The sequence below is a fragment of the Natator depressus genome, chromosome 1 (assembly GCF_965152275.1).
Source record: "Natator depressus isolate rNatDep1 chromosome 1, rNatDep2.hap1, whole genome shotgun sequence".
Classification (NCBI taxonomy): Eukaryota; Metazoa; Chordata; order Testudines; family Cheloniidae; genus Natator; species Natator depressus.
In genome coordinates, this window is record NC_134234.1 from 252,054,527 (window position 1) to 252,076,040 (window position 21,514).

At 44.6% G+C, this 21,514-nt stretch overlaps 1 protein-coding gene across 2 annotated transcripts in view; it reads right to left on the reverse strand.

The window, feature by feature from the left end:
• LARGE1 (LARGE xylosyl- and glucuronyltransferase 1) overlaps window positions 1–21,514 on the reverse strand; it is a 370,873-nt gene that overhangs the window by 11,934 nt on the left and 337,425 nt on the right. For both annotated transcript variants that reach the window (XM_074941326.1, XM_074941319.1), the window contains exons 12-13: window positions 20,567–20,845; window positions 5,901–6,047 (exon numbers count right to left, since the gene is read on the reverse strand). In XM_074941326.1, the coding sequence (XP_074797427.1) occupies window positions 5,901–6,047; window positions 20,567–20,845 (426 nt within the window). The remainder of the gene's footprint in view (window positions 1–5,900; window positions 6,048–20,566; window positions 20,846–21,514) is intronic.

Consider the following 21,514-nt stretch of genomic DNA (forward strand, 5'->3'; position numbering starts at 1 on the left):
AGGAGTTACTGTACTTCCATGTGCTTGGTGCTTATACATAACAGGCTGATGAAGTTAACTGATAAAAAGACAATTATCAAAAGGGCTATCCATGACTGATACTGAGAAACAATAATTATGGAAAGCACAAGGGATGCATCTACACTACAAAATTTGATATCCATTTCCCAGCAATGGTGCGGTGCCATCAATGCTGGAAAATAGGTATGTAATTGTGTAGTTCATTTAAAGCTCTTGAAAGTTAGCTATTACAGTTCCACGGTGATGAGAATTATATATTTTATATTTACATTTTTAAGTTGTGCAAGAGACACCTGGAGCTCTGGACAAGTGCCTCTTTTTTATTATTACTGTAAGAACACAAATAAATAATTCCACTAATACGTAAAAGCCTAGATAAATGCTCTCCATGATACTACAGATATCATTTTATCCAACATGATTCTATGTAAGACCATCAATTCAATTTATAAGAAAGGATCCTTTAATATTTTGTTAATCTTATTTATGTCACGGCAGGTCTCTTCCAAGCACAGCTTGAATTCACCCCACTAACACAAGGATCAATGATTCTCTTGCCCTTTTACTCTTCTTACACTTTTCCAGAAATCGCTGAGACAGGCTCTTGCTGCAGAATCATGGATTAAATCAAGAAAAAAACATAAGGCAGGTGATCTGTATTGTAGTATTTTGAGATTTATAACAGAGGAGCAAAACAAACATGCAGTTGGGCAATATAAGGCACCTTGACTTCAAGGGGACAGATAACTTGTGCGTAAAGTGAAACATGTGCGTAACTATTTGCAGGTTTAGGGCCTAGATCCTAATATTTTGATCTCAGAGGTCTGGATAACATTACAAACTATGAAGAACCAGGAACACAGAGGTAAAAATTACAGCCTTAGAGTTTACATTTTGGGTGTATCTTATTGTTTATAGTACCTAGAGAAACCGAAAGAAGCTAAAGTTCACTTTCTCTCTTCATCCTGGAATAGATCAGTGCAGGAGGGAAATGGCTATCAGAAAATTATTTATTATACAGTAACTGATGTTCTTTTAAGATGTGAAGGTTTCACTTTTATATGTTGTTGTTGTTATTATTATCATCATCATCATCATAGTTAAACAGGTTGCATCACTTCAATGAGACTGGCTAACTAGTAGCACAGAGCCATTCAACTCTAAGTCACTGGTTTGACTTTCCAGGCTGCGAGAGATCAAAACCTTTACCATCTATTGAGAGAGACGAGGTAAGTAAGGGAAAATCTTCTTTTGGACCAATTTCTGTTGATGGAAGATACAAGATTTCAAGCTTCACAGAGCTCTTCTTCAGGTCTTGCACATTCCCATCAACAGAAGTTGGTCCAATAAAAGATATTTCCTCACCTACCTTATCTCGCTCATATTCTGGCACCGACACAATTTTACCATCTGTTGGCCATTTGATGTCTTCAGGAAATGAGTTGGTAGTCTCAATCCAGGCCCTAGTGAAATAAACCACAATCATAACAGGCGTTTTAAATCTGATGTAGGATTGTGGGGAATGCAGCATTTTCCCTCATCCTTCCTCTAGCATTTTGAAAGTAGTAAGTAAGTAAGTAAATAAATAAATAAATACATGCTTACTATTTAACAGTTGTAGTGATCTGAATTTTCAAAGCACCCTACAAATGACAGCTAATTAATTAATTCCTGCAGAGAATCTGGCTAGTGCTGCAGCTCCTGTCCATAATGCTTCCCCAGTGGCAACAGCAAGAGCAGAACATGAACCTGACCAGAGTTGTATCACTTTCCCTCTACAGCTATCCAGGGCCCCACTCACATAGTACTAGAGGCAGGAGCAGCAGCACAGGTATCCCCTGGGAGGCAGGGAGAGAGAGAGAGAGAGAGAGAAGAGAAAACCAAAAGGGAAGAGCAAAACAGGATAAAGAAGAGCACTAGAGAAAAAGATCAGGGAGGGAGCGGAGGAGACAAAAGCAAACTAGAAGGGAAGGTAGTGGGGGAAAAGGAGGGGAGAAGGTGAGTGAAAGGAAAGTGGAAACGCTGATTAAAGGAGGGAGGAGCTACATGCTCCCTGTCCAATCAATGTATTTCCTTGGGAGGGTCCAAACCTATGCATGAGAGGGTAGTTCATTCTCTAAGTCTATTCAGTTCTTGGCATCTCTGACTCAACAGCTGACTACAAGATGCCAATCAATGCAGCAGTGAGGGTGGTTCTGTGATGAGGCCACCTGTGCACAAGAAAATAAACTGAGACCAACAAATCGTTGTGCACAGAAAATTCAGCTTCTTTAAAAGCACCTGAAATTCCATTGTTAGTGTCAGTGTTTTTCTCAATGTAACAGGGTCTCTAAATAGATCAAGGATTTTGCATTTGCTTCTTCAGCATGACTTAGCTCAATATGATGGGATCACATGGAGAAACCACACACATTGGCAGCTAAGAGAGTATAACAAGATAATAATCATATTATTGTGCTTCTGAATGAGGGGGGAAAATCTAGTTATTAAGTGGATGAACTCTGGGATCAGATATCATATTCGCTGGGAACACAATGCAATAACTGTGCAGTTGCTATATCAAGTGGATATTGTATCTTGTAGCAGATATGTCTGGTAAGGGAAGAGAAAGAGGGAGGTGGATGTGGGATGCTGAAATAAGGTCACTATAGACTGATTATGAAAGAACAATTGGGTTTGTAGCCATCTTTCTGATAGTTCAGGAATATATACATGCCAAAACTGGGTCTTGGCTACAGGCTGACTATCTTGTGAAATTTTAGCTCTGCTGAAGTTATTTAGATACTGTTAAAAAGATCTCCACCCAAAAGACTCTACCGTGAAATGGTAATTTTTACCAGACATTTGTCACAGAGACATAGTAGTGAGATTCATCAGTCTTATTGTCTCTTTTATCAGTAATATTGTCTCTTCGGCATGCAAACCAACATCCCCAGTTTTCTCATTCAGATCCTCATCCTCCAAGTACTTCAACATGTGCCTAACTTTAAGCACATGAGCAGTCCCATTGGCTTCAGTGGGAATACTGATGTGGTTATGGGCTGGGGCATCAACCAGTTTATCAGTTATTGCTGGTTACACTGTCTCAGTATGGTGCTTTCTTTTACCTTCTGTACCTTCATTATCCTTGTCAGAGTCCACCAGAAGCACAGTCCCTTGTCCTTGGGACATTACCCACTACTAAGTAGATACATCTTGCCAAGGCACAGTAAAAACTAATTCCATGAAACAAAGCCAGAATGATTTCACAAGGTATTCCCCTGGTGCAAAGGTTTTTCACACAGCACCTCTTGGCAACCGTGAAAGCTTAAATGACTTTTTGTGTTTATGTGGATGTGTGTGTTTGTGTGTGTGTGTGTGTGGGGGGGGGTAGTTGTGGGAAGGATGTAATTGAGAGCCGCTTTGCATTTTTCAGCAGCCCAGAGGCAGAAAAGGTCACCATTTGGAAAAGAGAGGTGACAAAAGCAATTTCACTGAGGAAAAGATTGTAATCTAGCATGTGGTGTGAGGATCTGGGATGCTGCAGGCATGATCAGCAATCACTGTCACAGCAGTCCTCCTCCCAGCTCACTCCCGCTAGCTTGGCTTCAACTTGCAGCGTTATTAAAAGCACCTTGAAAATGTAGGTGGAAATGCTCAGCCCCGGTCCCAGCTGCTATTGCCTGCTGATAGATTTGACCAATATGATGAGACAGAGATGATTAGGAGAGTGTTTATAAAATATGTCCCAAGTAAGTACATAAATGTACTGCAGGCCTGACATCTTTCCCCTGTTCTTATTCAGTCCTTACTTAGGTCAAATCCCCAATGAAGTTACAGGGAGTTTAGAAAGGACTTCAGGATTTGGCTGTGTGCATGTAACATACGTATATACTATATAGCCTGAAGATGAGGTCCATAGTGGAAAATCACTACGGTGCAGGCTGAAAATGTGATTGTCAATGGAATATAAGATCTGAAGTAAAATCTTGAGGGTATTATTTCTCACTAGAGGTTATTTTTTCACCTAAGAGGGAAAGTTATTTTCTATAAACAAACCTCAAGTTAATCTATAAATTGCTACACAGTTAAGGAGCAATGGAAGGAGAGAGGAGAGCAAACTTTCCCCACCCCCTTGAGATTTTTTTCCCAGGGGCTGATATAACACCTCTATTCTTTCTCCTACCTTTCAGTTGCCTTGAGTTTCCTGTTTCCAAGTGAATCACAGACAGTGGTACCATCAAAACAGTGTACTTCAGGGTCATATGAACCACCTGCTGTGGTGTCTGTAGAAAGCAGCTGGCAAAGAAGTTGCTAGTGCACCTCAGAAGATGCTGCAGCTTAGCAACATGAAAGAAACCCACTGCAAGTGGAGAGGTATGAAATACAGGTAATGGGGGAAAAGCGGCATCTGCCACAAGAACAATTTGTGAGACGAGGAAAGACAAGGGGAAAGGAGAGGAAGATTTCCACTGAATAATAATAATAAATAATAATAATAATACCACCTAGCTCTTATATAATGGTTTTCATCTATAGCTCTCACAGCGTTTCAACACAGGAGAGGTAAGCATTATTATCCCCATTTTACAGATGTGAAACTGAGGCACAGGGAGGTGAAGTGGTTTGCCAAAGGTCATCCAGCAGGTCAGAGCTGGAAATAGAACTAAGGTCTCCTGAGGCCCAGTCTGGTGCTGCATCCAGCAGGCTACACTGCACACTTTCTAGCTTTGTGGCACTTTCAAAATATCCACTCATCAAGCCTAGGTAAGTATTATTATTCTCAATTTACAGATGAGGGGACTGAAGCAGAGAAGGGAAGTCCAAGGCAGGGGTGAAAGTAACACAGAAGACTTACTGGTAAGGGGGCCTGGCTCCGGGCCCCTGAAAGGGGCGGGACCTCAGGTGGAAGGGGTGGGGCGTCAGCCTCCCCCAGCCAGCCCATCCACACTGCCTGGCCCACGCTGCCCAGGGCTCTGGCGGCAATCTAAAAGGGCCTGGGGCTCCGGCTACTGCTGTGGTAGCAGCAGCTGGGAGCCCCGGGCCCTTTTAAATTGCTGGGCCCCAGGGCAGCTGCCCCTTTTACCCCCTCCGTTGGTGGCCCTGCCGGTAGGACCTACTGGCCGGGCTGCCAACGGGAGGTGGGGCAAAAGAGGAAGCGATGTTAAAGTGCTGCCATGGCAGTGGTATGACATCAGCTGCGTACGGGCCGGTACCTGCGGCCACTTCTTACCGGTACGCCATACTGGCCTACTTTCACCCCTGATCCAAGGCCACCGAAGGAGTCTGTTTCACAGATGAGTTTAAACCTCAGGTGTTCCTGCCTCCCAGTCTTGTATTCAGACCGACAAAACCGCAATGTTTTTCCTTTGCATTGAGAAACATCATTTACTTGTCTAGCTGCTCACTAGCTTATAAAAGACCCAAGACTATTCAGCCTTTTAAAAAATTGATTAATCAGTCAATATTGGGGCCAGCTGGTGAACAGTAGAAAACTATTTTTTGGTCACATGAATGGTAGTTACCTGGACTGTGCTTAGCCAACAAAGTGTATATTACACACTCGCTGGTTTAATGCTCTTGCGTGATTTTGTAATGCAATAAAAATGTCAAAAATAAAATGAGGCCAATTTCACAATAGGAGGTTAGACTACAGGGAAGGGCAAAACCCTCGGGGAAATATTAGTAGATAACATGCAGGGTTTAAAGATGAAATACATGCACCAATCAAGCTGTTGAGGCACTAGATCACTGCCTTTTAATAAAGTGGGGGAAAACCTCAATACATTTCTTAATTGAACTACTGACTGGCCAGGGGAGAGGCAAGCCACATGCCCACAGATGAGCAAGAAGCCAAGGTTGATCACTGCTGGCGGTTCAGTGAAAGCGCCTTCTGTTACCTGAATGTGAAGAGGGTTCCCATGTCCAACATAGATAACAGCTCTGCTTTTGACTTGGGGAAGGAGAGGCGGTACCGAAGGGTCTCAAAAGCTGGTACGATCAGAGCTTTCTTGGTATTGGCCAAGTCTAGCTGGATGACAGACTTCCTGGCAGAGAAGACCAATGAATACAAAGGGGAGAATTTTAACCTGGGCAAATCACAGGGCTTTTCATAGTAAAGAACAAAGAGATCAAGTGGTGCATTCTACCATGGCACAGCTTTTTCTTGGTGCGGAGTAGTTTTCCTCATCTCATTTAACCCGTTGGTCTAGGAAAAAATTAAGCAATACATTGCTACGAAAGTTTGTAAACTCAAGGTGCATTTGGCTGACTGCCCAATGATATAGGTCTATCTGAATAATAAATTTGAGTAGGTCCAGTTGCTTTTCCCTATAAGAGACATTCAGCTGAGTAAAGGCCAAATTCCTTGAACGGTCCTGTTTGTTATTACAGATTATGGAAATAACCAGCCAAGGAATGGCAGTTCTAAGCTGACACAATTTGGCCAGGACAGTTTGGGACTCTGTATGAGGAGACTGGTTACACTTCAATGTAATTAGTCTCTATGTTCCAAACTCTCTTTCACATTTACACTGGTAAAACCCAGGAATTTAGGAAGAAGTGGCAATTAATTCAGTCAGCATTTAGATTTTCTGACAATGAAAGCTAGGGAGAGCCCATCAGTAAAAGACATCCATTTCTTTAAGGCAGGGGTTTTCAACCTTTTTCTTTCTAAGCCTCCCTCCCCCCCCCCGACCCGCAACATGGTATAAAAACTCCATGGCCCAGCTGTGCCACAACTGTGTTTTTCTACATATAAAAACCAGGGCCGGCGTTAGGAGGTTGCAAGCAGGGCAATTGCCTAGGGCCCCATGCCACCGTGGACCCTGTGAAGCTAAGTTGCTCAGGCTTCCACTTCAGCCCTGGTGGCAGGGCTTAGGGCCTCAGGCTTCAGCGGTGGGGCTTCGGCTTTCTGCCCTGGGCCCCAGAAAGTCTAATGCCAGCCCTGCTTGGTGGACCCTCTGAAACCTGCTTGTGGCCCCCCAAGGAGCCCTGGACTCCTGGTTGAGAACCACTGCTTACATGAAAGATCAACTGTTCCAGTCAGACACTGTCTATGCCTTAGAGAAACACACTATAGTAGAGTCTCGATGGGAGTTTAGCTTCTGGTTTTAAAAGATTTAATTTTTGAAAGTGCTTTGTTATGGTAATTTTCCTGTCTCCTGGTCTAAATTTTGTTCCCCACTTTAAAGGGAGAGTCACTGCTCAAACCCTGGGTACTTTTGTACCATTGCCCTCTACTGGCCCATTGAGCTGTTACTTTGTCCTTGTTTTTAACACTTGTTTAGAGCTCGCACACCACGCAGACTGGGAGCTGGTGCCAATCTAAACGTATTTCACAACACACACACGCGTCCTCAAATATACCATGTGCCAAAACTGTTAGTCTCTGCTCAAGGGGAGGCCCATGTGTGGAGTAACAAGCTCAGAACTGAGGTGTCCTGTCAGATGCCGCAAATTAAGACTGAGGTCAATTAGCAGTGCTGTGTGTATTATGATGATTATTTGTACTGTGGTAGCATTTAGTTCCCCCACCCCATTGTGCTAGGCACACTGTACAAGTGCAGTACAAAGAGGCAATTCCTGAGCAGAAGAGCTGTGTGTATGTTGCATCCCTTTATCCCACCCTTCGTCTGTTTGCCTATTTTGACTGGGAGCTATTCAGGGAAGAACTGTACAGCACTTAGCACAATGGGGCCTTCATCCTGGGGACTTCAGACTCTGCTGATATACAAATAATTTTAACTGCACTATTAATTAATAATAGCAATAACAGAGCAATCTGGCATAACACCTGCCTGCACTGCACGCAGCTCTAGCCAGAGCTATTGGGCCTTCACTTTCCTAAGTAACTAAAAAAAAAGAAAAGAAGTCACTGCTACCGCAAATTGAATCTTACTATACTTGTCAGTAGAAATAACTCTGCCTCAACTTCCCTTTCATTATCTTTGCATTTCATATGAAACATCTGCCTCTCTCCCCATGTCAAACTCAGTTCCCCTTAATAGGATTTACTGTACTAACTTTTATGGTACTGCAATGAGCAACCAAGGACAATGTTGATAAGCGACAAACTATCTGCAGCCTTACGAGATGAAGGATCTGGGAACGCTGTCATAACATCAAAAGGGAACCAACAAAGCCACTTTTCTTAGGTCCAGAATAGCAAGAATTCATTCCCACTGCATCGAAGGAGGAGGAGGAAAGGGTTGTTTAATAAAATTTGCATTTTAGGGAATTCATATTAACTTTGCATCCTAGGATTCCCTATAGGTCTATTCTATAAAATGAGGCTGTTCTCAATCAGCTTTCTGAAAATTTGCATTGTTTAAAGAGCCACTGCCACATTCCAACAAACTTTACAGAACTGAAGGATTTTATCAGCCTCCCATTAAAACTTTCCTGTACTTTTTCCTCTGTTTCGTTCCCCACCACTGCTAATGATCTGCATGTAGATGACTCCTTTAAACAGAGCTTCCTCAGCCTGTCAGAATCAGTGAGTGATGCCAAAATCCAGTGTTTATGACACGCCTAATGATTCTTCCCCCTGCTTTAACTTGTAGTTTCTTCTAGCCCCTCTCAGTATGGAAATCACACTAATTTAGTCTCACTGACACCATTTTAGGACTCTATGGGCTTGGTTCATCCCCTTGGTTCAGAGATGTGCAAACCTGAGCAAGCAGCCCAGGCTGCTACATCGCAGGGAGTTTCATCCCTGGGGAAGGGCAGGCAGTGTTTGCACTGATGTCCTTCCTTAGGTGTTTTGCCAGGAAATGGCAGCTTTAAATTATGGCTGTTGATATTATTTTTTATTTGTAGGGCAGTAGCATCCAGAAGCCCCAGTCAGGGATTGAGGCCTCATTGTACTACGCACTGTGCAAACACCAAAGAGCTTATGATCCAATTTCAGATATAATAAGTGGGTGTAACAAACAAAGAAGTATGAGGGAAAGAAGAGGGAGGACAAGGGTGACAGCAGCAGCACCATGTGGTTATGTAGAGGACGTTGTCTGCATAACTAGATAGTTGCAGTGCACTCATTTCTTAAGTTATTAGATAGAAACAAAATAATATTTATATTGGTAATCCTTACAGCCATTGGCAGTGGGTCATTAACTGTAGGTATCGTTGCAGAGGAGGGACTTGAGAATGGGCTGGAAGGAGGAGAGGACAGTAGTTTTATGGACTAGTAGGGGAAAACATTCCATGCATAGGGGTGGCATGGAGGAAAGCAAAAAGGAACACACAAATGGGTGAAGGAGGCTGGAATCACTGACATGATGGACACGGTGGAGTCAATGCAAAAAGATGGAAGAGTGGTTAAATGGAGAGGGGAAGAGTTCTGAAGGGCCGTAAAGATAAGGATAAGAAACTTGAATTGGATGCAGCAGCAGAACCACCACTAGCGGAGATGCTCCAAGAGGGAGGCAACATGGTCAGCATGATCCCAGCAGCAGAGCAGTGATACCATGGAATGAATGTTAGGGGGAGCTGAGGTGGGAATTAGGAAACCCAGACAGGAGGGGACTGCATTTTAGTCAAGACGGGAGTTGATGCTGGCCCGAGCAGGAGTTTTAGCATTGTGGATCTTAGAAATGTCCTGGTGGAGGCAATGCCATGATCTGGATATGGCCCTGATTTGTGGGGCTAGAGAGAGGGGGAGTAAAAGTCACAGATGACATCCAGGTTATAGGCCTGATTAATGGGGAGGATGATGGCACTGTCAGCTGTGACAAGGAGAGGGGGAAAAGTGAGTTCCATTTTGGACATGTTGAATGTAAGCGGGTGGTAACACAGCCACAAGCAAAAGCCAGGGAGATAGGCCAAGGTATGGGACTGGACAGAGGGAGACAGGTCAACAGTAGAGAAGTAAATTTGTGAGTCATTTGCATAGAATAGGAATTGAAGTAATGTGAGTGGATGAGGTCCCTGGAGAGAGTTGGACAGATGTTCCACCCTGGGATGCAGAAGGGGCACTACAGAGGGATACTTGCTGCTCCCTAATCCTGAGCTGCCTGGTCCCATTTCACGTTAGAGCTGTAGGGGAGGAGCTCAAATGTGCATAAAGTCTATAGAGGGCTTTATGCCATGGAGGATCGGGGGGGATAGTCTTCCACTCTACCCTGCCTTCTCCCCAACTCACCAGAATGCCCCTTCCCCATATGAGGGGCTGGAGAGGACAGCTGGTGCAGAAAGCTGTGGAGCAGCCTCTGCTGTCTAACTTTGGCTGCCTTAAGTCCAATGAGAACTGGAGACCCTAGCCTGGCACATAGCAGGAGAAGACTAGGGAACCAAGGATGGAGCCCTGTGGAACGTCCGCCAGAAGTGGGAGAGGAGAGGAAGAGGGCCTGTTAGGATATAGATATTCAGGCCTGTCTGTAAAGGCCTATACTCTAAGAATTTAGGTGTATTCTTATCACTTGGCTAGTTATAGAGGTATAAAAGAAAGAATCAAAATCACTGTCTGCCGGTGTAAGAGCCTTCTCTTACTGTGACAGTCTGAGGCCCTGTTCTTCGGCTAGGGCCTTTGGCTAAGCAGCAGAGGCAGCCATAAGCTGGAAAGCGACCGGTCACATCCTCACATTCCAAACAGTCAATATGGGGCTGTTAGGAAGGTGATCCGATCTATCACCTCCAGAGAAAGGGAAGAGCCTAGAAGATGTAAAAGGAAATTTAGGTTGATAGTTTTCTGTCTGGCAAGAACTCACTTATCAATAGCTGGGATGTGAAATTCACATTTCTGTGTTTGTTCTATCACTGTAGTCCCCATTTCCCTATTGTTTGTCTGCATAATCTCTGTCTGGTTCTGTGATTGTTCCTGTCTGCTGTATAATTAATTTTGCTGGGCGTAAACTAATTAAGGTGGTGGGATATAACTGGTTAAATAATCATGTTACAATATGTTAGGATTGGTTAGTTAAATTTCAGTAAAATGATTGGTTAAGGTATAGCTAAGCAGAACTCAAGTTTTACTATGTAGTCTGCAGTCAATCAGGAAGTGTGGGTGGGGTGGGGGAAATGGGAACAGGGAATGGGGGTAGGAAATTGGAATCATGTTTAGCTAAGAGCAGGAATGGGAACAGGGCCACAGCTAAGGCTCTGTGGTGTCAGAGCTGGGAAGGGGGACACTAAGGAAGGAAACTGGAATCATGCTTGCTGGAAGTTCACCCCAATAAACATCGAATTGTTTGCACCTTTGGACTTCAGGTATTGTTGCTCTCTCTTCATGCGAGAAGGACCAGGGAAGTAAGTGGGTGAAGGAATAAGCCCCTTAACAGGGTCCACAGATTGAAACAATGAAGGAACAACCAAAGAGGATGGAGGGAAATCAGGAGCGACGTTCAAGAAAAGCCAGGGAGGATGTCGTTTCAAGGAGGAAGGTGTGGTCAACTGTGCCAAAAGCAGCCAAGAAGTCAAGGAGGATGAGGATGGAGTAGAAGCCCTGTGATTTATTCATGAAGAAATTCTTAGTAACTTTGGTAACAGCAGTTTCAGTGGAGTGGAGGGTGGAAGCCAGACTGAAGGGATCTAGGATGGAGGTGGAGGACAGGAAATGGAGACTGCAGTTCTGGACAGCATTTTCAATTATTTCAGCAGTGATGAGGTGGTATTTAAAATGGCAGGGAGCATCAAGGTTGGGTGGGGGCCATAGCATGTTTGTATTATGAGCTGGAGGTTCCTGAGGAAAGGGAGCTGCTGACCAAAAATCTGAGGGAGAGTCGGGGCTAGGGAAATAAGGAGGTGGGAAAGGATGTAGTTGCTGGGGACGCAGGGGATTTGGAATACATGCAGAGCTCACAAAGTGCTTCTGCTCATCTCAAATCAACCAGACAGCAACAGTTGGTGCAGCACCAGAATTCTTCCCTGGATATCATAACCATTCCCTCTTTCATTTCCCCAGCCTTGCTGGTTTGTGAGCAAAGGACCTATCTTAACTCCCAAACATGGACAATATATCCCAACTCAGGGCAGCATGCTGAGCTACCACTAGTTCTTTAGCTGGCTTTTCCTTGCACTTGATATGCTCAGTTTTACTGATCAAAATATTTTTTCAATGTTAATTTTTCTAGCGGCACCATTCCATTACAATCTACCTATTTCATAGTCTGAAGTATATTCGATTTTCTTCCACCTTTTCGGTGGGCGTTGTGGTATTTGAATTAGAAAGATTTCAACCATAATTGTCACTGGATGTGTGTAATGGAATGCCAATAATAAATCTGGATATTTTGCAACTAACACTGGGGAAACTATTTACTTTGTGTACAGTTCTTGAGAAGGTATTTTCAGTTTTAATACCTCAGCATCTATTTTCTAATACCTATAATTTTCCCAAACACCTAAAACAAGGATATGTGAATTTGTGAAGACTTTCTCTTTGTTAGCATTGTCTAGGAAACCATTTCCCAGGCATCCTTGTGTGCAACCCCTATTGCACACATCCTTGTGTGCAATAGAAGGAAAGCTGTAGATGTGATATATCTTCATTTTAGTAAGGCTTTTGACACAGTCCCACATGACATTCACATAAGCTCACTTGGGAAATATGGTATGGATGCGTGCATAACTGGTTGAAAGACCGTACTCAAAGAGTAATTATCAATGATTCACTATCGAACTAAGTGGATTTATCTAGTGGAGTCCCAATGGGGTCTGTCCTCGGTCTGGTACTATTCAATATTTTCATTAATGACTTGGATAATGAGTTCCACAGAAAAACCCAGAAGGAAATTAATAATTCTGTTTTCAGAGCATAGTTTGAATAGTGTGCAGTTATGGATGACACCAAGGTGGAAGGGGTTCCAAGTGCTTTGGAGGAGAGGATTAGAATTCAAAATGACCACGTCAAATTGGAGAATTGGTCTGAAATCAACAAGGTGCAATTCAATAAAGACAAGTTCAAAGTACTACACTTTGGAAGGAAAAATCAAATGCACAAATACAAAATTGGGATTAATTTGCAGGGCAGTAGTACTGCAGAAAATGATCTGGGTGTCACAGTGGATCACAAATTGAATATGAGTCAACAATGTGATGCAGTTGTGGAAAAGGCTAATATAATTCTAGGGTGTATTAACAGGTTGTTGCATGTAAGACACAGGGGGTGATTGTCCAATTGACACTGGTGAGGCCTCAGCTGGAGTAGTATGTCCAGTTCTGGGCACCACACTTTAAGAGATATGTGGACAAACTGGAGAGAGTCCAGAGGAAAAACAAAAATATAAACAGTTTAGAAAACCTGATCTATGAGGAAATGTTTAAAAAAAAAGGGCATGTTTAGTCCTGAGAAAAGCAGACTGAGTCGGAATCAGATAACAGTCTTCAATACGTGAAGGGCTGTTACAAACAGGATGGTGATCAATTGTTCTCCATGTCCTCTGACTGCTGAATCTGCAGCAAAGAAGATTTAGGTTAGATAATAGGGAAAACTTTCTATCTATAAGGATAGTTAAGCTCTGGAACAGGCTTCCAAGGGAGGTTGTGAAATCCCCATAGAATCATAGAATATCAGGGTTGGAAGGGACCTCAGGAGGTCATCAAGTCCAACCCCTGCTCAAAGCAGGACCAATCCCCAACTAAATCATCCCAGCCAGGGCTTTGTCAAGCCTGACCTTAAAAATATCTAAGGAAGGAGATTCCACCACCTCCCTAGGTAACGCATTCCAGTGTTTCACCAACCTCCTAGTGAAAAAGGTTTTCCTAATATCCAACCTAAACCTCCCCCACTGCAACTTGAAACCATTACTCCTTGTTCTGTCATCAGCTACCACTGAGAACAGTCTAGATCCATCCTCTTTGGAACCCCCTTTCAGGTAGTTGAAAGCAGCTACCAAATCCCCCCTCATTTTTCTCTTCCGCAGACTAAACAATCCCAGTTCCCTCAGCCTCTCCTCACAAGTCATGTGTTCCAGTCCCCTAATAATTTTTGTTGCCCTTCGCTGGACTCTTTCCAATTTTTCCACATCCTTCTTGTAGTGTGGGGCCCAAAACTGGACACAGTACTCCAGATGAGGCCTCACCAATGTCGAATAGAGGGGAACGATCACGTCCCTTGATCTGCTGGCAATGCCCCTACGTATACATCCCAAAATGCCATTGGCCTTCTTGGCAACAAGGGCACACAGTTGACTCACATCCAGCTTCTCGTCCACTGTAACCCCTAGGTCCTTTTCTGCAGAACTGCTGCCTAGCCATTCGGTCCCTAGTCTGTAGTGGTGCATGGGATTCTTCCATCCTAAGTCCAGGACTCTGCACTTGTCCCTGTTGAACCTCATCAGATTTCTTTTGGCCCAATCCTCTAATTTGTCTAGGTCCCTCTGTATCCTATCCCTACCCTCCAGCGTATCTACCTCTCCTCCCAGTTTAGTGTCATCTGCAAACTTGCTGAGGGTGCAATCCACACCATCCTCCAGATCATTTATGAAGATATTGAATAAAACCAGCCCAAAGACAGACCCTTGGGACACTCCGCTTGATACCGGCTGCCAACTAGACATGGAGCCATTGATCACTACCCGTTGAGCCCGACAATCTAGCCAACTTTCTATTCACCTTATAGTTCATTCATCCAGCCCATACTTCTTTAACTTGCTGGCAAGAATACTGTGGGAGACCGCGTCAAAAGCTTTGCTAAAGTCAAGGAGCAACACGTCCACCGCTTTCCCCTCATCCACAGAGCCAGTTATCTCGTCATAGAAGGCAATTAGATGAGTCAGGCATGACTTGCCCTTGGTGAATCCATGCTGACTGTTCCTGATCACTTTCCTCTCGTGTAAGTGCTTCAGAATTGATTCCTTGAGGACCTGGTCCATGATTTTTCCAGAGACTGAGGTGAGGCTGACTGGCCTATAGTTCCCAGGATCCTCCTTCTTCCCTTTTTAAAAGATGGACACTACATTAGCCTTTTTCCAGTCATCCGGGACTTCCCCCGATCGCCATGAGTTTTCAAAGATAATGGCCAATGGCTCTGCAATCACATCCGCCAACTCCTTTAGCACTCTCAGATGCAGCGCATCCGGCCCCATGGACTTGTGCTCGTCCAGCTTTTCTAAATAGTCCTGAACCACTTCTTTCTCCACAGAGGGCTAGTCACCTCCTCCCCATGCTGTGCTGCCCAGTGCAGTAGTCTGGGAGCTGACCTTGTTCGTGAAGACAGAGGCAAAAAAAGCATTGAGTACATTAGCTTTTTCCACATCCTCTGTCATTAGGTTGCCTCCCTCATTCAGTAAGGGGCCCACACTTTTCTTGACTTTCTTCTTGTTGCTAACATACCTGAAGAAACCCTTCTTGTTACTCTTAACATCTCTTGCTAGCTGCAACTCCAGGTGGGATTTGGCCTTTCTGATTTCACTCCTGCATCCCCAAGCAATATTTGTATACTCTTCCCTGGTCATTTGTCCAATCTTCCACTTCTTGTAAGCTTCTTTTTTGTGTTCAAGATCAGCAAGGATTTCACTGTTAAGCCGAGCTGGTCGCCTGCCATATTTACTATTCTTTCTACACATCGGGATGGTTTGTCCCTGTAACCTCAATAAGGATTCTTTAAAATACAGCCAGCTCTCCTGGACTCCTTTCCCCCTCATGTTATTCTCCCAGGGGATCCTGCCCATCAGTTCCCTGAGGGAGTCAAAGTCTGCTTTTCTGAAGTCCAGGGTCCATATTCTGCTGCTCTCCTTTCTTCCCTGTGTCAGGATCCTGAACTCGACCATCTCATGGTCACTGCCTCCCAGGTTCCCATCCACTTTTGCTTCCCCTACTAATTCTTCCCGGTTTGTGAGCAGCAGGTCAAGAAGAGCTCTGCCCGTAGTTGGTTCCTCCAGCACTTGCACCAGGAAATTGTCCCCTACCCTTTCCAAAAGCTTCCTGGATTGTCTGTGTACCGCTGTATTGCTCTCCCAGCAGATATCAGGGTGATTGAAGTCTCCCATGAGAACCAGGGCCTGCGATCTAGTAACTTCCGTGAGTTGCTGGAAGAAAGCCTCGTCCACCTCATCCTCCTGGTCTGGTGGTCTATAGCAGACTCCCACCACGACATCACCCTTGTTGCTCACACTTCTAAACTTAATCCAGAGAGACTCAGGTTTTTCTGCAGTTTCATACTTGAGCTCTGAGCAGTCATACTGCTCCCTCACATACAGTGCAACTCTCCTACCTTTTCTGCCCTGCCTGTCCTTCCTGAACAATTTATATCCATCCATGACATGACAGTACTCCAGTCATGTGAGGTATCCCACCAAGTCTCTGTTACTCCAATCACATCATAATTCCTTGACTGTGCCAGGACTTCCAGTTCTCCCTGCTTGTTTCCCAGGATTCTTGCATTTGTGTATAGGCACTTGAGATAACTCGCTGATCGTCCCTCTTTCTCAGTATGAGGCAGGAGCCCTGCCCTCTCGCGCGCTCCTGCTCCCTCCCGGTATCCCACTTCCCCACTTACCTCAGGGCTTTGGTCTCCTTCCCCCGGTAAACCTAGTTTAAAGCCCTCCTCACTGGGTTAGCCAGCCTGCTTGCGAAGATGCTCTTCCCTCTCTTCGTTAGGTGGAGCCCGTCTCTGCCTAGCACTCCTCCTTCTTGGAACACCATCCCATGGTCAAAGAATCCAAAGCCTTCTCTCCGACACCACCTGCGTAGCCATTCATTGACTTCCACGATTCGATGGTCTCTATCTAGGCCTTTTCCTTCCACGGGGAGGATGGATGAGAAGACCACTTGCGCCTCAAACTCCTTTATCCTTCTTCCCAGAGCCACGTAGTCCACAGTGATCCGCTCAAGGTCATTCTTGGCAGTATCATTGGTGCCCACGTGGAGAAGCAGGAAGGGGTAGCAATCCGAGGGCTTGATGAGTCTGGGCAGTCTCTCCGTCACATCGTGAATCCTAGCTCCTGGCAAGCAGCAGACTTCTCGGTTTTCCCAGTCGGGGCGGCAGATAGATGACTCAGTCCCCCTGAGGAGAGAGTCCCCGACCACTACCACCCGCCTGGTCCCCATCCCCATCACTGGAGGTTTTTAAGAACAGGATAGACAAACACCTGTCAGGGATGATTTAGGTGTACTTGGTCCTGCCTCAGTGCAGGGGACAGGACTACATGACCTGTTGTGGTCCCTTCCAGACTTACGTTTTGATTACAGTTTAAACTGTTCAAACCCACCCAGAACCCTGGGTACACACCCACATCGCTAGCCCATGCCGGGGTCTGTGCTGCTGCATCTTCACTTCTATTTTGGGCCATACTAACTGTATTAAAGCTAGCATGGGTATGTCTACCTGTGTTACAATCACACCTTCAATTGCAGTGTAGACATTCTCACAGAAAGGTGAATAGCCTAATCCTAAACCCCCTCAATTGAATGGGAGTCTTTCCACTGACTCAAATGGGGCTCAGACCAGGCCTAAAGTGACTTGTCCAAGACTAATTTACAAGTCAGTGGCAGAGCTGAGGTTGGAACCCAAGAGTTCCCTGTCCTGTGGTCAGTCCATCAGATCATTCTTCCTCTCTGCAAAACCAACAAATACATCCGACAAATAAAACTAACAGCTACTTTGTGATGTTTGTCTCCCATTGAGCACAGTCGATGCACAGTGCAAGGCGGCCAAAAATATTTCACATTTCATGCTAGAGAGGGGCAGGTATAAATCCAGAGGAACACAGTGAGGATATAAACTCCCAGTGTGTCAGTGGATGTGAGGAGTATATCTGAGACAGGTAAGGCAGGAGGGAACCTTCGCACTAGCCACTGCAGCTGTAGATGGTCTAGAGAGAGAACCTGTCTAGTTATTTCATGCTAAAAAACCTCTACGATGATTCAAATATAGTACTCACAGCTACCAAAAAGGAGCCTTTGGCTTTGGGGCAATGCTGAGGTGATCTGAGTGACAGATGACTGAATGCTACGGGTGACAAAAGAATTCTACTCAGGACACACTATAAAGGTGACCTTAGTATTGTAAACTGAAAGTCTCTGAACTCTACATGTCTTTCTCCTCGTACTCTATAGTAGATGAAGGGAGGCGGGAAAGCGTTTTGATGGAGATCAAATGCACTGACGTGACCTTCTATAAACAGCTGTGAAAAATCTCAAATCTAGCTGCTGGCAACATACATCTAGAATAATGGCCAGACCTTCTCCATCTTGGGCCACGCCATGGACACAGGGAGTTTCTGAAAGCGTACATTCATTATATCATTACATCTCCCCCATCCCATACTTCTTACCAGGTAGACTGAAGATATACAGTATGGATAAATCAATGTATTATCAGAGGGACTTTCCCTTTATAAGAGCCAGGCCTCAAGCATCATACTTTATTTCTGTCAGCCTATTATTACTGTACGTGGGGGGACAGAAATGAATGCATGCATGGGCAGTCCTAAAGAACAATTTCTGCCATTCAGATGTATATTACTAATCAACTACCCACAGAAGGTACCACTATGAACTCCAGTGAAGAAGTACACGGGGGTCACCATTGTTTAAAACAGGCTGGCAGCTTGCTATGCTATTTTGCTTAAAACTGCTCATTATTTAACAAAAAGCCCTTCACAAAATGCCCTTTTGTAAAGGGCCAGGTTAGCAATTAGCAAGGAAGGTCAGATTAGCAATTCTGACCTTCCTGAGCAACAGGGAATCACAGTTAGAGTCTGACTGGTGTGAGAGCTGCATGAACATTTGTGGAGCATCACACACCAGCTGCAACTTTCAGCGGAAATCTTCTCACTTCCTAATGGCACCACTAGGTGGGGCTCTCCATTTAGTCATCTGAAGCAAATTCAAACTCTGAAAATTATTTCTATCCTTCAGAGTCTCAAGTATATTTCTCCACATTATCCTCCTGTTCCTCCTTTCTTCTTGCCTTTTAGTGCTGCCTTCCGTTACTGTACCTCTGAGCAGTGGGAAGGAATGAGGTGCTTTCTCTGGAACACATGCCAATGTCATAGCCATGGGGGCCTCTTTCAGAGCTCTAACTGGAGATCAATCTACAGAAAGCATGGGACATGTATCATATGAGACATAGGCACCAAAGAAAAGAAGAGCTAATAATAATAATCCATTTGCGTGTCCTGAGAGGGTCATCCTGGGGGAAGGAACAGAATTGTTTTGTAATTCTTGCACCATAAAAGAGCAGAAGGAGACATTCTTAAAATAGATGAGAAATACGGGGATAAACTGAGAGCTGACACCAGAGGGTGTAACTCCCTTGGTTTTAATGCAGTTAAGTGCATGTACACCCATATACAGATTTACAAGGTGAATGGGATAAAAGTAGGAATCAGATTGCATCCAAATGGTGCAAGGATCTTCTACAGCCAAACAGCTCACCTCATTGTGTGTCTGTGTGAGATGAAAAAAACTGAATGAGCTGTGAATTTGAGACGAACGCTTTCCTGCATCAATCCCATTCACTGAAATGTGTATTTCTCTTTATATTCAAAGAGCCCGGGCCTGTGCAATTAAACTGAATGTCTGCATATTTGGAACCCCCGTTGGATGACTTTGATCAAATGTTACCAATTTTTGAGAGAGATGAAGAGCAAAGGAAAAATGAGATTCAACAGGGATTAAGAGTAGCAGCTGTGTTCTGTTACTCTGAAACCTGTGTTAGTCTGTATTTGCAAAAAAAAAAAAAGGAGTACTAGTGGCACCGTAGAGACTAACCAATTTATTTGCGCATAAGCTTTTGTGAGCTACAACTCACTTCATCGGATGCATCGTGAAGTGAGCTGTAGCTCACAAAAGCTTATGCTCAAATAAATTGGTTAGTCTCTAAGGTGCCACTAGTACTCCTTTTCTAGTAGGGATTAAGGAATTGAAATCCTTCTGTCTGACCAGAGGGTGTCCTCCTTGCCCCACACACTTGGCTCTGGTGTCAGCCTCTCTTTGCAGAGGGAAAAAGTCTCCATTAAAGGAGGCTGTGTTAAATGATCAGAGGTCCAGAGTTCACTCAGTCAAGTGTGTTCACATTCATTATTATACAATACACATTCAAGTCACCCCTTCCAATTTCAGTACACTAATTATTCTGCCTTGACAGGCTCTTGTCTTGCAATCACATATCAAAGCTGCTTGGATCATAACCCCATTTCCAGGGTACAGTGCTGGGTTAACAGTACCACATGCGGAGAACAACTTCAGTAACATTTTGCATGTTTCCTCTGTCACAGACATCCTAGAACCCTACACACTAGAGATGGAAAAGACCTAATAGGTCACCCAGCCCATCTCCCTGCTAACACAGGAAGCTACTACACATTTACTAGTGCTTGGTCCAATATAATTTTCAAATTGACAAGTAATGAGGGCCTTCCACCACTTCCCTTGGAACTATTCCCCAGTTTCATAGAGCTCACTGTTTGTCTCAGTTTCTCCTTTCTTCACTTCATCCAATTATGTCTAGTTATAGCCCCTTCTGCCACCCTAAATAATTCCTCTCCCCTGCTTGGTGTTCACACATTTCTAATATCCGAAGCTATTATGCTCCACTTAGGGCCTGACCCAACTGTTTCACTGTGTGTGTGTGTGGGGGGGTGGGTGGTAGGGTGCATGAACAGCCTCCCCCTATATTTACCTGAGGTACTCGTAGAGTCCATACATGGGCAAGAAGTCAATGTCAGACAAGAACATGTATGGTGTGCTGATGTGCTTCATGGCCACATTCCGCAGGAGATTCACAGGATAGAACTGGCCCTCCTTGTACACTATATGGTACCCAACATTGCGTCGGCTCATGAGGACTTCCGAGCCCTGGGCGTAGCGCAGGAATTGTTGGGCCTCTGCATCAGAAAGATAGAGTGCCAGGCTGATTGGACCCTCCCAATGTTTGCAGATAGCTTCAAGCATCTGGAGCCTGAAAGAAGAAGGGGAAGAATCAAAAAAGGGAAACGGATATCTCTGGGACTCTTCCTGCCATAGGCCATGATGCTGCATGAAGGCCTGCACAGGTGGACTCCTGTACCTATGTGAAGTCCCACTGAAGTTAGTGGGGCTCTGTGCAGGTGCAGGGATCTGCCTGAGTAGTTTCACTTACAGGTGGGGGCCTTATGATCCAAGGTGGTGCTGAGTGCTCTCATCTTTCACTGAAGTCAAGGTAACCTCAACTAGTAAGGTTTTGTAGCTCCTTTCAAGCAGCTGGTGGAAGGGAACAGATGTAGTAGCCCATAATGCACTTGGCTGCTATAATACTACAAGGGCCCTGGAAGGGCAGGGTCCTAAAAGGTTTTGAGAGGGAATGATATTTGAAGGTTATACAATGTGATGGATTGGGTGATTACTGCATTTTATGAAAATTCCTACGGACCAAAAGAAAACATACTGTCAGGACAATGTCACAAAGATGGCACATCTACAGAAATGGGATAGGGTGGATGGGGCATGTGGGGTGTGTGGAGGAGGTGGAGTGGCGGGGCGGGGGGGGGAGTTGGACCATGGAGTGTAAACAGAAAACATTTGAAACAGAAATAGCCTTTGAAATATCAATTTGTAGAATTTTTAACGATTTCTCTCCAAGCTCTTATGC